This window comes from Nannospalax galili, unplaced genomic scaffold (assembly GCF_000622305.1).
Source record: "Nannospalax galili isolate Female #2095 unplaced genomic scaffold, S.galili_v1.0 scaffold180, whole genome shotgun sequence".
Taxonomy (NCBI): domain Eukaryota; kingdom Metazoa; phylum Chordata; class Mammalia; order Rodentia; family Spalacidae; genus Nannospalax; species Nannospalax galili.
The window spans coordinates 109,124-123,767 of record NW_008348199.1 but is presented as its reverse complement, the minus strand read 5'-3'; the positions used below and the strand labels follow the sequence as shown (position 1 = coordinate 123,767).

At 52.8% G+C, this 14,644-nt stretch overlaps 1 protein-coding gene across 1 annotated transcript in view; it reads right to left on the bottom strand.

Moving 5' to 3' along the window:
- Positions 1 to 14,644, bottom strand: part of Celsr1 (cadherin EGF LAG seven-pass G-type receptor 1) — a gene marked incomplete at its 5' end in the record, with an annotated part of 85,749 nt that overhangs the window by 5,178 nt on the left and 65,927 nt on the right. The window contains 7 exons of the mRNA XM_029569105.1: positions 493 to 572; positions 933 to 1,045; positions 2,629 to 2,803; positions 7,747 to 7,947; positions 9,750 to 9,876; positions 12,024 to 12,191; positions 12,932 to 13,136. Of these exons, the coding sequence (XP_029424965.1) occupies positions 493 to 572; positions 933 to 1,045; positions 2,629 to 2,803; positions 7,747 to 7,947; positions 9,750 to 9,876; positions 12,024 to 12,191; positions 12,932 to 13,136 (1,069 nt within the window). The remainder of the gene's footprint in view (positions 1 to 492; positions 573 to 932; positions 1,046 to 2,628; positions 2,804 to 7,746; positions 7,948 to 9,749; positions 9,877 to 12,023; positions 12,192 to 12,931; positions 13,137 to 14,644) is intronic.

The window sequence follows — 14,644 nt, the reverse complement described above, 5'->3', positions numbered from 1 at the left end:
CTTCCTGTCTATTCCTAAAATCCTGCAGCCTCTGAGGCTGCATCAAGGGGCTTACTCCACTTTGGTGCCACTTTGGTGGCATCAACGCCACCAAACAAAAAAGCTCCATCTCCAGCCCACTCACTTGATTCCACCCAACACTGACCACATGTCTGACTCTCAACTTGGGACCTCTCCTACCCCATCCCTTTCCCCCAGTTCCTACAGCTTAGCCTGTCTCGGGCCTCATCGCCTCCTTGCTTGGCTGATCACCATGGTGTCACGCACATCCGTGCCAGCTCCATCCCTGGAGCCCCAGTGCCTGTTGCCTCCCACCAGTCAGGCCAGCTCCCTTGTAGGTGAGTGGCTAATGGGCACTTTCACAGAGCTCTGCCCACCATGTAGTCTGTGCACTTGCGTGGCGGGGGGGGGGGTGTCTCAGGGCCAAGTTGAGAGGCTTGGTGGGTTGGCTTGGCATTAAGTCCCACCCAGCCAGGTTCAGGCCCGACTTACACAACCCCTTTCCTCTCATAATAATGGTGCTTTCGCTGGCAGGAAACCTTTGCAGACAGGACAGAAATGACCGTGTCGATCTGCAAAACAATGACAGAAGCTTCAGGTATCAACTCCCCTGCTGTATCCATCTGATCTTCATGAACCCAATGCTCCTGCAGGTCTTCACCTGCACCTGGAGGTGTGTGGACCAGAGGCCTTGCCCCCAGGGCTGCTGCGCCACTCCAGGCTGCCTGTGCACGAAGGTCTCCTTGGGACCTGGGGATCTGAGGATAGGGCCCCAGAGCAGCCTGGACAGTCTGGTGATCATTATTACTGTGAGGTGAGCCCTTCCTGCCAACCCTGGTCACCCAGAGGAATTGCTGACCCCAGCCACCCACCCTGGGGCACCTGGGCCTCTGTGTCCTGAGTGGCGGGTCTAGGGAGACTCTAACACTCACAATTATCACCATTCCGACAGGCCCTGCAAAGCTCCAGATCAGTGTGTCCTGAAGGGACAGCCAGCAGAAGTCAGGGTTTCCATAGCCCTGAGGGTCTAGGCCAACTGCCAGTCCTGCACACATTGAAGAGGCAGAGAAGAGGGTGAGCCCCAGACCCAGACGGCCACCACCAGCCCAGGAGGGCAGCTGAAGACAAGCTGGGGCAGGGCCACCAGGGACCCAGAACCACCATCTTCAGAGATCAAGGAGTCAGAGAGAAATGTCTGTAAGCACCTCAAACTAAGTCAGGCTCAGCACTCCTGTGATCCAGGGGGCGGCAGCTGGCACAGCCTGGCCCCATCAAGGTGGGGAGCCCTGAAGAGGGCTGCTGAGGAGGGCCAGCTGGGCTGGAAAAACAGCAAGACAGTGCTTGCTCAAGAGGGCCCGACGGCCAGCACACAGGGGTAAGAGGCCATAACCAGCCCAAGGTATAGGGGAGGGTAGCTCACCAGGGAGCTGTGGGTGTGTGGGTGGAGATAATATATATCTATATCCACACACACACACTCACCACATACCACACGAGCCCCCAGTGTCTCACATTCTTGTATCACCTAAACACAACCACAACTCAGTGACAAGATGGGTGAGAACCACCTGTCTATGGAGCACCCTCCAGAAAGTTTCAGGGACCGTCTTCAACACTGGCCTTGTTTCAAGCAGACCTGGATGCTCAGAACCTCATCCTTGAGGGTCCTCAGGCACAATCTTAAGACTTTCTCAAGAGACATGTTTAAAGCAAGTTAGAACTGTGAACTGGACTGAGACTGCAAAGCCCTCAGAAGGCAACATTTCCCACTCAGACTTAGTACAGGCTGTGGGGAAGGTCTCTCACCGAGGCCTCAAGGTTGCTTCTACACTAAGACGCTCACTTCATTTTCTAGACGGTGCTGCTCATGCTGACAGCTGACCTGGGTGAAGACATCACCTCTATCAAGCAAAGCAACGGGATGTGGCGGCACCAAAGGGTCATGCCTCCTGCCACCGCCCTCTGCCACCCAGCCTGTGTGGTCTGAATGGAAGTGTAGTCATCCCTCTGGGTCCCTCAGAGCAGAGGCGTGAGCCATAGTCATGTCTGAAGCCCAGGGACCCTGGGTAGGAGTGTAGAGTCTAGGAGACCTGTCACCCTGGCCACTGAGACGGTCCTAGCAGCCCCCTTTCTCAGTGCTTCTGCCCTCTGGCTGTGTCCAAATAGACGTGCTGGGCTTCCACCTCGGCCGCTGGGAAGGAGGTTTAGGAAGATCCATGCTTCTGTTCTCAACAGGAAGCACTGGCTTTCTGCTATTTAATGAAATGCCTGCTGAGGAAGTGTGTGCGGAAGGCAGTCCTCACCCAACTGCCACCCAGTCGTTAGAATGATTTAGTCATGCACCCATCCACATCCGTGCAGCTGCTCACCACCGAGCCACCCACCCCCACCTCTTCACTTACACTCCCACACATCCAATGATAGACACAGATCTTTTCCTAGTTGGGTACTGCACAAAGAACCCTGAGCACCCTGGCCGAGCAGCTCACCCCTGAGCAGGGATCTCTCTCCCGGGTGGGCTGGAAAGGCTACTCTGCACACAGGTAAGCTGAGAGAAAAGGCCAGGAGAAGAGGAGGCAGGCGGCTAAAGGAAATGTTACCCGGCAGAGCTGCCCTGTGTGTCCTCACCTGTGACAACCGCAGGGATACCCCAGCCCACCACATGGTAGAACCTCATGGGCCCCGAGTCGATGTTGCGCACTTCGGTCAGCATGCGATAGACGTGCAGGTTCTCCACCAGGGTCCAGGCAAAGGTGCTCATGGAGACATAGTGCAGAAGGATGGCAACCACTGTGCAGAGAAACTGGTGGAGAGGGGGCAGGCTCGACGGGGCCCTGGGACTGCGGAGGGGGCAGGCTCGACGGCACCCCACAGCTCTGGGACTGCAGAGGGGTAGCAAGCTTGGAGCCCCTCCTAAGGCAGAAACCAAATTGGGGAGGGGAGTGACTAAATCGGGCCACTCTGCAATGGGTGGGTCTCTCATGTCTCCAAAGGGCAGTGAAGTTCCTTGTTCCTCCTGCGTGATGCAGCAGGAATGGCTGAGCAGGGATGGCCACTGCATCTTGGCTCCTGATGGTACATGAAGGCACCTGGGGCTCTGCCCAAAGCCCCTTCCTCAACCTGGGGTCACTGCTATGATTGGGTGTAGCTCAAGGTGTGGACAGAGCACCTGGTCTTTTAGAGATGCAGGAAATATGTATTTTGGGGGACTGGTCCCAAATTTTAAAACATTGGCATTCAATTTGAGCTTTACAAAAACACTCTGGTGTTCCATCTGCTCAGGCTGAAAGCTCCCAGGCTAGCCCTCAGGACTGATGCCACAGGGGTTTCCATAGCCTGAGGGGGAGGGGCTTCTCCAGAGGCCCCACTGTCCAATAGGAATAGGTCTTTGTTTTTTCTGCTACTCTAAGAACAGAGAGCATGCAGACTGTTCCACCTGTCCGCCCTCACCTGGACAGGTGTTCTGTCTGGCCAAAAGCCAAGTGCTATGAAGAGAAAAATTAACACAGAGTGGCTAAAGGACAGCATGCCTCCCCTCTTGGAGCACTGAGGCAGCTGGGTGAACCAGCCCTGCCTGCAGGGACACAGGAGGCAGGGAAAGCACTAGGAGGAAGACTGCGAGGGAGAAGGGACCATTAGCATAAATGGAGTTCCCACAATGGGACCTGCAGATGCAGCCCAGAGCAGCTGCACGTGGGCCTTCTGAACACACAGCGGAAGGAAGCATCAGGTTTCCCAAGAGGTGCCAGGAAGTCGAGCCAGGCAGGTTGGGGAATGGGAGCACTGGGGGAAGACACAGTAAGAATCTGGTCCCACCTACCGCTGATTGCACCCTAGCCACAGCCACAAGTTAGCCCCACCTCTGGCCACATCCTCACCATAGCCCCACCTATGACCACACCCACAATTTAGCCATTCATATAGGTAGGAGGAGAGCCACCACCCAACCCTTCGCTAGATGTGGCCACTTAGAGTACAATACACACTGTACTCTAAGGAGAGGTCAACGGGAGCACAGGCTGAAAGTGCCAGGATGGAGCCACCTGCTGCCAGGTCAGCCTCCCTGGGCCAGGTGCTCTCCAGAACTAACACCCGGGCAGTATGAGGGACCCACGTGAACATGAGCACATGCCCCACACACTGCAAAGCCAGAGCCAAAGCTGAAGGGGACACAATGATGCTATGTCTGGGATGTGCCCTTTGGCATCAGGAAGCCAGAGGCGAGGTATGAGCAGGGGCTGGACCCACCCACACCACATGCCAGTTTCCTGAGTGGGAAGTGCAGCTGGCTTGGTTTGAGGAAGAGGGTGGGAAGGTTGGCTGGCTTGTTGCTTTAAATGATGCAAAAGCAAGCCTTCAAAACCACCATTTGATAAAAAAGGGGCTAGAAAGTTACAGCTTCCAGGATCTGTGGGCTGGTGTGTGTACACTTCTGTAGGGAACATCCTCGCTTACCCCAAACAGAGCAAAGACGTGAATGCACAATAAATCATTTCAGCCTGTCACGCTTCTGGGAGGTGAAAAACTTCACTCAGAGACAGAACTATGAGTTTGCAGAAAGGTCATAAAAGCCAGGGATGGTGCACCCTCGCAGGGTGCGCCTGCCTAGTCTGCGCTGGCTGGTGCCGGGAAGGCTCAGTCCAGCAGCCGCTGAGTCACAAGGCGCAGGTGGCCCTCAGCATTCCGCACGCCCTTAAGGGAGCGCCTGCAGCACAGGCTCCGCTCTCCTTCTTCAGAGAACACCTGCGGGGCATCTCACAACCTCCTGCTGAGGCTTTACCCATGGCACACCTGGGGCGCAGCGAGCATATGCCTGAGATGCGGCCAAGGCACTGCCCTCCTGTGGTAGGACCTGAGCAAGGTCCAAATTCTGGTTTGTTCAAAGTTTTTTTTACTTTTTCCACTTTCTAACCATGAACAGGAATAAAAGTTACCACTATTTTCTTTTTTTTGTCTTTTTGAGAAAGGGTCTCCCTGTAGCCCCTAGCTGGCCTGGATTCGCTAAGGGACCAGACTGGCCTTGAGCTCAGAGATCCGGAGAACACCTGCGGGGCATCTCACAACCTCCTGCTGAGGCTTTACCCATGGCACACCTGGGGCGCAGCGAGCATATGCCTGAGATGCGGCCAAGGCACTGCCCTCCTGTGGTAGGACCTGAGCAAGGTCCAAATTCTGGTTTGTTCAAAGTTTTTTTTACTTTTTCCACTTTCTAACCATGAACAGGAATAAAAGTTACCACTATTTTCTTTTTTTTGTCTTTTTGAGAAAGGGTCTCCCTGTAGCCCCTAGCTGGCCTGGATTCGCTAAGGGACCAGACTGGCCTTGAGCTCCCAGAGATCCGCCTGCCTCTGCCTCTCGAGTGCTGGGATTAAAGGCGTGCGCCACCACGCCCAGCAAATTACCAGTATTTTTTTTTCTGCATTAGAAAATAAGTTTTCCTTAAATGTAGTGTGAGGATGACATTCATAGATTGATCTGCTGCTAAATCACCGTAATGACTTGACACAGGTGTTGATTTGTTAACGGAGCCAAGGAGATTCAAGTGCCCACGCCTTAGACAGGTTTTTAGAAAACAGCTGTTTTGCTCTAGGATTGCAGTCATTCCATCTGAACGTCAACTCTGTCAGCCTCAAATCAAGCGACACGAGTTTCTTTTTTTCAGGCCCAATGTTGCTATTTATGCCTTTCCCCCTAATTGCTCTCAATAGAGATTTATCCTTTCAAATAACAGCTCATGGTTGTGATCCTTTATCTTCATTTTCTTTGTTGATTTCTACTTTGATCTTTTCTTCTGGGTGCTGCTGTTCACTGGAGACCCCCAGCCTGCTGGGTTTCGGCCCGTCCTCTTTCCATATCAGCAATATGACTACCTCTCCAGTGTGCTACTACACCCTGCAAAATATTTTCCTAATTACACTGATTTATTGTGGGTGTGTATGCACACACACTACACCTGTGGCGGTCACAGGACAGGTTGGGGGAGTTGGTTCTCTCTTTCCTCCATGTGGGGCCTGGGGACTGAACTCGGGTCATCAGGCTTGGCAGCAAGCACCTTTGCCCGCTGAGCCATCTCGCTGGTCTTGCAAGTTTCAGTATGATATTTCCAGAACATTTTTCCTCATTAGCATTCATAGCTATTTCCTTTGAGCTGTGAAATGAACCTGTGTCTTCTATAGACACATTTTATACTTACTTCGCTAGGTTCACAGAAACAACAGGCCTGTGGGTAGGTCATCTCATTATGCAGCTGTTTCTAGTCCCTGGTGTGGCCATTCATCCTCAGCCAGCCTCAGGCTCATAACCAGAGACCTTTGGTGTATTCTGGCCAGCACTGTGCCGCCTCTCAAGACTCTCGAGACTCAAACTTTTTTTTTTTTGAGACTGAACCTCACTTTGTAGACCAGGCTGGCCTTGAACTCACAGAGATCCACCTGCCTCTGCCTCCCAAGTGCTGGGATTAAAGGTACGAGCACCACCATGTCTGGCCTGTGACTCCCAATCTTTTTTAAAAACATTATTTTCATTTTATGAGTGTGTAAGTGCACCCAATGTTGTTCAATGCACATGGAGGTCAGAAGAGGGCGTTGGATTCCCCTAGAACTGGAGTTATCAATAGTTGTTAGCCATCATGTGGGTGCTGGAAATCAAACCCAGGTCCTCTGAAAGAACAGCCAGTGCTCTTAACTGCTGAGCCATCTCTTCAGACCTGTGACTCACAATCTTTAAGCCTCTTGCAAGTGTCTCTTCCGAGAGGCATCTTTAAAACTTCAGTGACAAGTTGCACCACTCAGCAGTGTCAGAGACCAGGGCCCTCCCAAGTGGCTATGCCTCATGAGGCCTTGCTGGCAAAGGGGGTGGGGGAGTTCACTGGCCCTGGTGCGTGGGCTTCTTATAGCTCCCCGTGCCCTGCTGCCCTGGACGTTCAGGCCCGGCATGCCAGCCTCGCACACACTGGAGGCTTTCTGGCCTAGACATTGCTCTACCCTGGTGACCCCACTGTGGAGTGCATAACTCTCATGAGCAGCCAGGACCCCTGCACACTTCTGCAACACCCCCACGGGTTCACACAGTTCTCCAGGATCCCATGCAACACTCAACGAGCCTACACAACTCAACAGCCCTTTTCTTAATCAGATCAAGTGGAAGTTCCGTCTTTCCTTCCCTCCCCTCCTCCTCCCTGAGCAAGTGCTATTCTTCCATCCAAAACTAGAAACCGCTCCCTCTCCAGAGAAGCCCAGGGTTGTCACAGGCATGGAAGAGGCTGCCCACTGCAGACACTCATAAGACCCGGCACTGCCAGGGTGTTCTGCCCGCTAAAGCTCAACTGAAGCCCACAGGACTCTGGGATTTGGCACATGACTATAACCACCCATGGAATCACTAGCGTCTATGTCAAGAGGGTGAGACACAATGTCTATGGGACCCTTAGACTTTCAGGTGTGGCTCCTATGGGTGCCCTTGGAGGGAGGGTCCCCACAGGGCATGAGGTCACCAGCATGGCCCAAAAGCCTCAACTTCCTGTGGGAGTCCCTGCACAATGCTGAACTGCAGTACCCTCACAAGGCAAGCAGGACACCTCTACCGCACGGGCCTTGCTGGAAGACTAGGAGCACACGGTGGCAGCAGCATTCCAGGGCGACAGCACTCCTGAGTGACAGTGCACTGACGGCACACCCAGATAATAGCACACCCAGGTGAAAGGGCATGGGGAAGCCCAAGGTAGGCTGGAGAGAGCAGTGGTCTCACCGGATTCTCCGTCTGGTTGATCCCGACCATGAAGATGAGCTGGGAGAAGAATAGCGCCCCAATGAGGTTCTTGTGGATGCTGTGCATGTTGGAGTGCAGCGTCCGGACCAGGGAGAGCAGGATGAAGGCCACCAGCAGGGCCACCAGGGACAAGGACAGGGCACCGTAGGTGACGATCTTCAGGGGCAGAACCTCCCCGTGCTGCAGGCAGGTTGGTAAAGATAGAAGTTGGGGTCTGGCTCCAATGAGTATTTGAACAACACAGACAAAATACGTGGTGGATAGTATCAAAGTCTGGTGTATCAATGTGCTGAACGGTGGTTCTCATGACGGATGGCACAGAACTGCACACCAGGTGACTGGTCTGGGATAGTGACTGAGCTCTAGGGACAGGTGACGGCAAAGGCCACACAACAGGGGGATGCGCCAACATCGTAAGCTGCACGTATGTGGTAAACATGTGATGTGTATTTTGACACATTAAAAAATATGTTTTCTGAGCCAGGTGTGGTGGTGCATACCTTTAATCCCAGCACTTGGGAAGCAGAGGTAGGCAGATCTTTGTGAGATCAAGGCCAGCCTGGTTTAAATAGTTCCAGGCCAGCTGGGGCTGCAGGGAGACTACCAGGGGATTAACTCTGGGTTTCTGTTCATATCAGATCAACTTACTTTTTAAATTTCCAGATCTCTTTCCATCCACTTCTTTTTTAAAATTTACTTTCACTGTTTTTACATATGTGTATAAGGCAACATGAGTTTATGTGTACCACATGAATGTAGGTGCTCCTGGGGGTTAGAGGCATCAGATCCTCTAGAGCTGGAGTCACAGGTGGTTGTAAGCTGCTTGATGTGGGTGCTGGGAACCAAACCCAGGTCCTCTACAAGAACCGTAAGTGCTCTTAACTGCTGAGCCATCTCTCCGGCCCCTCCATCCACTTCTTAAAGACATGAACATGACTTTTTTTTTTAAAATGAGCTAAAATACACAGGAGATTTACCACCATTTCTAATCACACAGCTCAGCAATGAATTGCCACTCTGGGTGAGCCTTCTGTGAGTTTACACAGTGTGATTCCTAATCAGGATTCAGAGTCCTAAGTGGTTTGGGCAAAAGGTTCTCCAGTATCTTCTAGAAGGTGCTGCTGGTGACAGAGCCGTATGCCATGGCCACTCAGCTGCTCAAAAGCCCACTACCCCAGGCCATCAATTAACCACACCACAACCCTGGCTCACATTCTCAGGCTGCTTAGGATGCCAGAGGTCAAACATCACCCTCCTGTCACTGGCTTCCTCTCCTCACCCCTCTGACCCTGGGGCCAGCGTGTGGCCTGGCAGACCTTCACATCCAGAGCAGTGTAGAAACAGCATAGGCTAACAGACAGGCGGCTGGGGGCCCTGCCCTGAAAGGAGGTGACATTCCAGGAGCTTCTGGGCCTAAGGCTTTGCCACCCAACACCCTTACAGTTAACACCTTTATAACCCAGGTTCTTTGAAAACACATTTACGTATTTGTTTGAACAGGGTCTAATTCTGTAGCTTAAGCTGGCCTTGAGCTTACAGTAATCCTTCACCTTCCAAGTGCTGGAATTCCAAGCCATGCCAAGTTCTAAATTACCCCCTTTTAATTAAAATTACATTTATTTGTGTGTCTGTGTGTGTACCTAGACATGCCATGGTGCACTTGTGGAGGTCGGAGAACAACTTGCTGGTGTCAGTTCTCTCTCTCTACCATGTGGGTCCTGGGGATTGAACTCTAAAATGTCCAGGCTTGGCAGCAGATGCCTTTACCTGCTGAGCCATCTTGCCAGACCCTAAAACCCTTTAACAAGGTTTTCTCTAGATCTCTTCAACCAGTTCTTAGAACATGGCTTTCAGTAGGCACATTCAGATTGTTCAACACTCACAAGGAAGATGGGGGTCTCGGGGGGACCAGCCTAACTTCCAGATGCTACAGGGATTCATGCCCAGGCTTGCTGGGGGGTGGGTGGCTGTGAAGTGCCCACCTCACGTCTGGAGACATCCATGAGCACCGCGCAGCTGGCTGTGTGGCTACACTGGCATGTGACGTGGGTCCGGTTCCTTGACAGCAGCTCGCAGCCCTTGGCTGACCACCCTCCTGTTCCACCGACACTATGGAGAAGAGGGGGAAAGGGCTAAGCTGGGTCCTCCATCAATGGGATGGCTCCAAAGCCACCTTCAGCCAGCCCCTGGGTCTCAAGGCTGTCCTGATACTGCTGGACTTGATCAGGAAGGAAGAAAAACGTACAGAGAATGGCCACCCATGGTCCCCACTGCACCTCTGCCCGCCTCGCCACACCGAAGACGAGGGCCACTGTCACCGTCTCTGTGGACGGCGGCCCACGTGAAAGCTCTTTTCTCTTTTGTAGCTGACCCAGGCTCTCACTAGCACGTCTGAAGTTTATACGCCAAGTAGAAGAAAACACCGTGGCCAGAGGCAGCAGCTAAGGCTGAGACAGCCACTTTGTTCTTCGGGCCTCCGGAGCCTCAGCAAAGATGTTTGCTCATCGTTCGCTTTCATGTTCACTTTACACAATGTTTCACAGGAGCCGCCTGGAAGTCAGGGCCCAATTAGTGTTCTTGTTTCACTGATGGGCCCCAAATAACAAGCAGTTACGAGGGCCCTGCCCTTTCTGGCTCTGGGAAAGTCCTATAACCCCTCTGATCCTCAGTTTACTCATCTGTAAAATGGGGTGTGATGGCTGCCAGGAACACTCAGACATGGGGATAATGGGAACAACACAAAGCAGGGGGAAGATCACTAGAGCTACAGCTAATCACCAGGATTCAAACAAATGGCCAGGGACAGACAGCCGTGTCGTGCCTGGCAGCCAGGGGCCCACACGCCACACGCCAACGCCTCCTTTCACTCTCCCTTTGTGAGCTGAGGATCTATTATGTCCCAGATTCAGTACGCTTGCTTGTAAATTGGCATTTGGAAAGCACAGGAGCAGGGAAGGGTGCACGGCCTCAATCCAGGGGAACCATGACGTGGGGAATGTCCCATGGAAGGATCCCACAGACAACATTCTGTCCAGCCTCAGGTGTGGGGAAAGGGCTTGGGCTCTGATCCCCTAAATCCCATGCAGTGACCCCCCAAAGGCTCACCACGGTGTGAGCAGCAGTGATATTCACATTCTAGACTGTGTGCCAAGCCTGGTGACAAGGGCTGTCCCAGCAGTTCCCCATTCCACCCCATATCCTCCAATACGCACAGCGAAAACAAGACTGAGCAGCGGGGGAAGGAAGCACCCAGCACAGCACCTCACACCACTCGGGAAGCCAAAAGACAAATGTCACCACCCCACTGGCTTTAGCCACAGAGAGGCTGCCAGCCTCTGAATCCAGTGTTGCACAGGCACAGGGAAATACGAGTGCCCATTTTTCTTTCTTTCTTTTTAACTACTTTATTTGTATTTTACGTGTATGAGTATATTGCCTGCGTGTAGGCAAGTGCACCCGGATCATGCAATGCCCACAGAGGTCAGAAGAGGGCATTGATCCCCTAAAACTGGAGTTAAAGACGGTTGTTAGTCACAAAGTGGGTGCTGGGAATTGAACCTGGGCCCTCTACCAGAGCAGCCAGTGCTCTTAACCGCTGAGCCATCTCTCCAGCCCCAGCACAGCCCTTCACGTCAGTCATTCTGGAAGCATCTCTGTGGGCTCCAGAAACATAGTTAACAAGCCTTGCTGCAGAGGGTGAGCCTGGAACCAGCACTGTAGCACCTCTGCACGGGCTGGTCTCTGAGTCCCACCCACTCCTCCAAGTGGCCCTTGCTGTCCTGGCAGACAAGGGTTGCTCCTGGTGGCCACTGCATCTCAGGTGTCCTACAGATGAGCACGCCATCTATGCCACAGCCTTCTTGAGGGAGCCCTGCGTATGCACGTCTATTTCTGCATGAGTATGTTGTATGCACATGTGTACACGTCCACATTTCCACATGTGCTCCTGCATGTGTGTACATGCCTGTGCCTGTCTACATGTCTTCACATGAATACACACAGATAAATCATATGTACACATTTGTGTGTGTGTAGATCAATGTGGACATGACTGATCCTTCCATGTGTGCATGACTTTATGTATGTGTGTGTGTACACGTGTGTGGGGGCACACGCTGACTTCTAGAGGCAAAAGGTGGGAAACCTCATGTCTCTTTAAGCTGGAAGCCAAGTGAGCCTTCAGGACTGGAAGGCCCTTCCATACAAAGGCAAGCCCTCCCTGCAGAGGTGCCCACGGCTCCTGGGGTTGCACTTACTCGAGGGAGTGATTCCAGAACACACACACAGGCTTGCTTCGCTCCTCAGTTTCCAACAGGGTAAACTCCACCAGGACAGGCCTCTCCAGGGGGCTAGGGAGTGGAGCCCCCTCACTGTACACCATGGCGCTCACCACTGGGGTGTTGATGACGGGCCGGTTAGGCAGCCTGTAGCAGGGAGGGAAGATCACAGGAACACACATGATTAAGTCATGTTCCTTTAAAACCTGAGTCTAGACACTTCAGATGAGCAACTGAGGCACAGGCCTTGGGAAGAGCGCTGCCTTTGGGAGGGCCCGGGCTTCGGTGTCTGTGTTCTCAAAATGCAAGGAGACTTGTTACCTCCAGGGGAAGGGGGCTTTAGAAACCTAAGACCAAAGAGAGGGCACCCATGCAAGGATGTTGGAAGCTGTGACATGCAGCGGTAACGTCGAGCACAGGGCCAGCATAGGAAACCAGGGGAAGGGATCATAGCCTGGGGCCCCGTCAACCATCTCTAAGCATGATGCGGAAAATGAGGGGGTACAGCCCTCTAGCCAGGGGGCAAGGTTCCTCGGGCCAGCACACACTGTGTCCAGCACACTGGCTGAATGCCCCTTGGTCAGCAGAGGGCAGAGGCAACCACAGGCACCACCCATGACGGCCTCCAGGTGTGGAAGACAGGAGACATAAGACAGTACAAACACAGGGGCCACCGTGGGCACAAGTGGTTACATAAGCTGACGCAAAGGGCATGTACTAACCCAGGGCACAGCACTGATCTGGCAGACCCAGAACCCCTACAGGGGTCACCGAAGGGTCAAGTATGATGTCACTGTGAACAATGGTGAGTGATTAAGACTGACTTGTGGAGGCCACAGTCCTCTGTGGAAACAGGCCCTCTCATATTCCCTGCAACCGGGCCTCACCGGAGGCTGCGGCGGTCCGGGTCATAGTGCTCAGGAAGCAGCTGGCCCAGGGTCCGGTAAATGATGACCAGGGCAACGGCAAACTGGCCAGGCTCATCCGGGTGTCTCCTCCGCCTGCTGACCGGGACTTCTCTGCCAGCCCTGGGCTCCGGTTGTGCCATCTGTGGGGTGGATCTCCGGCTAGCCGGCTGTACCACGGGGCCCTCTGCAATGTGAGAAGAGAGTTTGAGGTCTCGGGGCAGGAGCCCACGCCCCACCAGGCCGCCTCCACCTTCTTCAAGTCAGCAGATATCTGCTGGAAGGTAGTGTGGCGTCTCCTCAGAATCCAGCACAGGCCCAGGGTCCTGTAACTCTAGCTTTGGATATGCGCTAAAAGAACCAAAAACGGGGCCTGAAGAGATGTCCACACAGCACGGGACACCGGAGGCAAGGTGGTAGCACTCAGTGGTTAGTTTCAGATTTGGGAGAGGAAGAGCTGGCGGGTGGGTGACTCAGGGAATGCCACAAACACCACAGGACGGGTGCTTTGAGTGGCAAAGATGCCTCATGGTAGTTGGCCAGTGTCTATCACCCCTCTCCTTGGGCCCACCCAGGTCAGTGCTAGAAGCTGCAGATGAGGGCCTTCTGCACATGTGGGCTCTGTGTCCCATGCATTTTTACTTAATACCAAATATGAGCATGTTTTCAACTGTACTGGAGAGAGGCCGTGTGCAGACCACAGGCATAAACACACATTTTAGGGTGCCTGTGCTTATGATGCCACCACCATGCAGGAGACTCTGATGTGGGTCTGACTGCCCCAGCTCCTAGGCTACGGAGGGAGGGGACAGAGAAGAGAGGCGGTCATGTTCCCTAGATCAGAATGCAGTGGAGAGGGGCCTGTTCCTGCCTGCTCGGGGCTCCTGACAGCAGACCTATCCACCTGCCCCCGGTGAGGGTGGCACTGTGCTGGCTAACTCTAGTGTTTCAGCGGGGTGAGGAAGTGCTACACTACACAGATGCCACCCACAGGGCTGAGGGGAGTTGGGCATTGAACAGGGGCTGTCCTAGGAGAGAGAGTAGGCACCGGGCTCCATGGGATTGCTCCTCGGCAAATGGGGTTCCCTGCGCCATGCCTCAGAAGAGACAGATGATGGTGTCAGAGTCCTTTCCTCCATCTAGGTAAGGGTGCTAAAGGGCACACACAGACACGCACACATTAGGAATGCACTCATGGGCACAGACAGGAAGGCAACACATACATCTCTACATGCACACACAGAATATTCACATATATACACCCATGCATGGAATACACACATGAACGCATGACATATATGCACATGTAGAATATAAACATGTATGTACACAGAATATAGACATGTATACTTATATGTGCATACACACATGGAGTATATGCACACACAGGATACAGACATGTGTATCCACACAAACATACACCTATATACACATATAGGATATATACATGTACATGTGCACATGCACACTGAGAATGTACATTCATGTACATGTGTGTAATACACATGCACATATACATGCACACTGAATATATACATAAGGTGCACACAAAACACACATGCATGTGTGTACATACAGAATACATACATGCACATAAGAAATGTATACATACAAGCACAGAATATATACTCACATGTAAGGATTGTGAATATACATGCATCCTCGTGAAGGAAATAATCCCAGATAAAGGGTTGT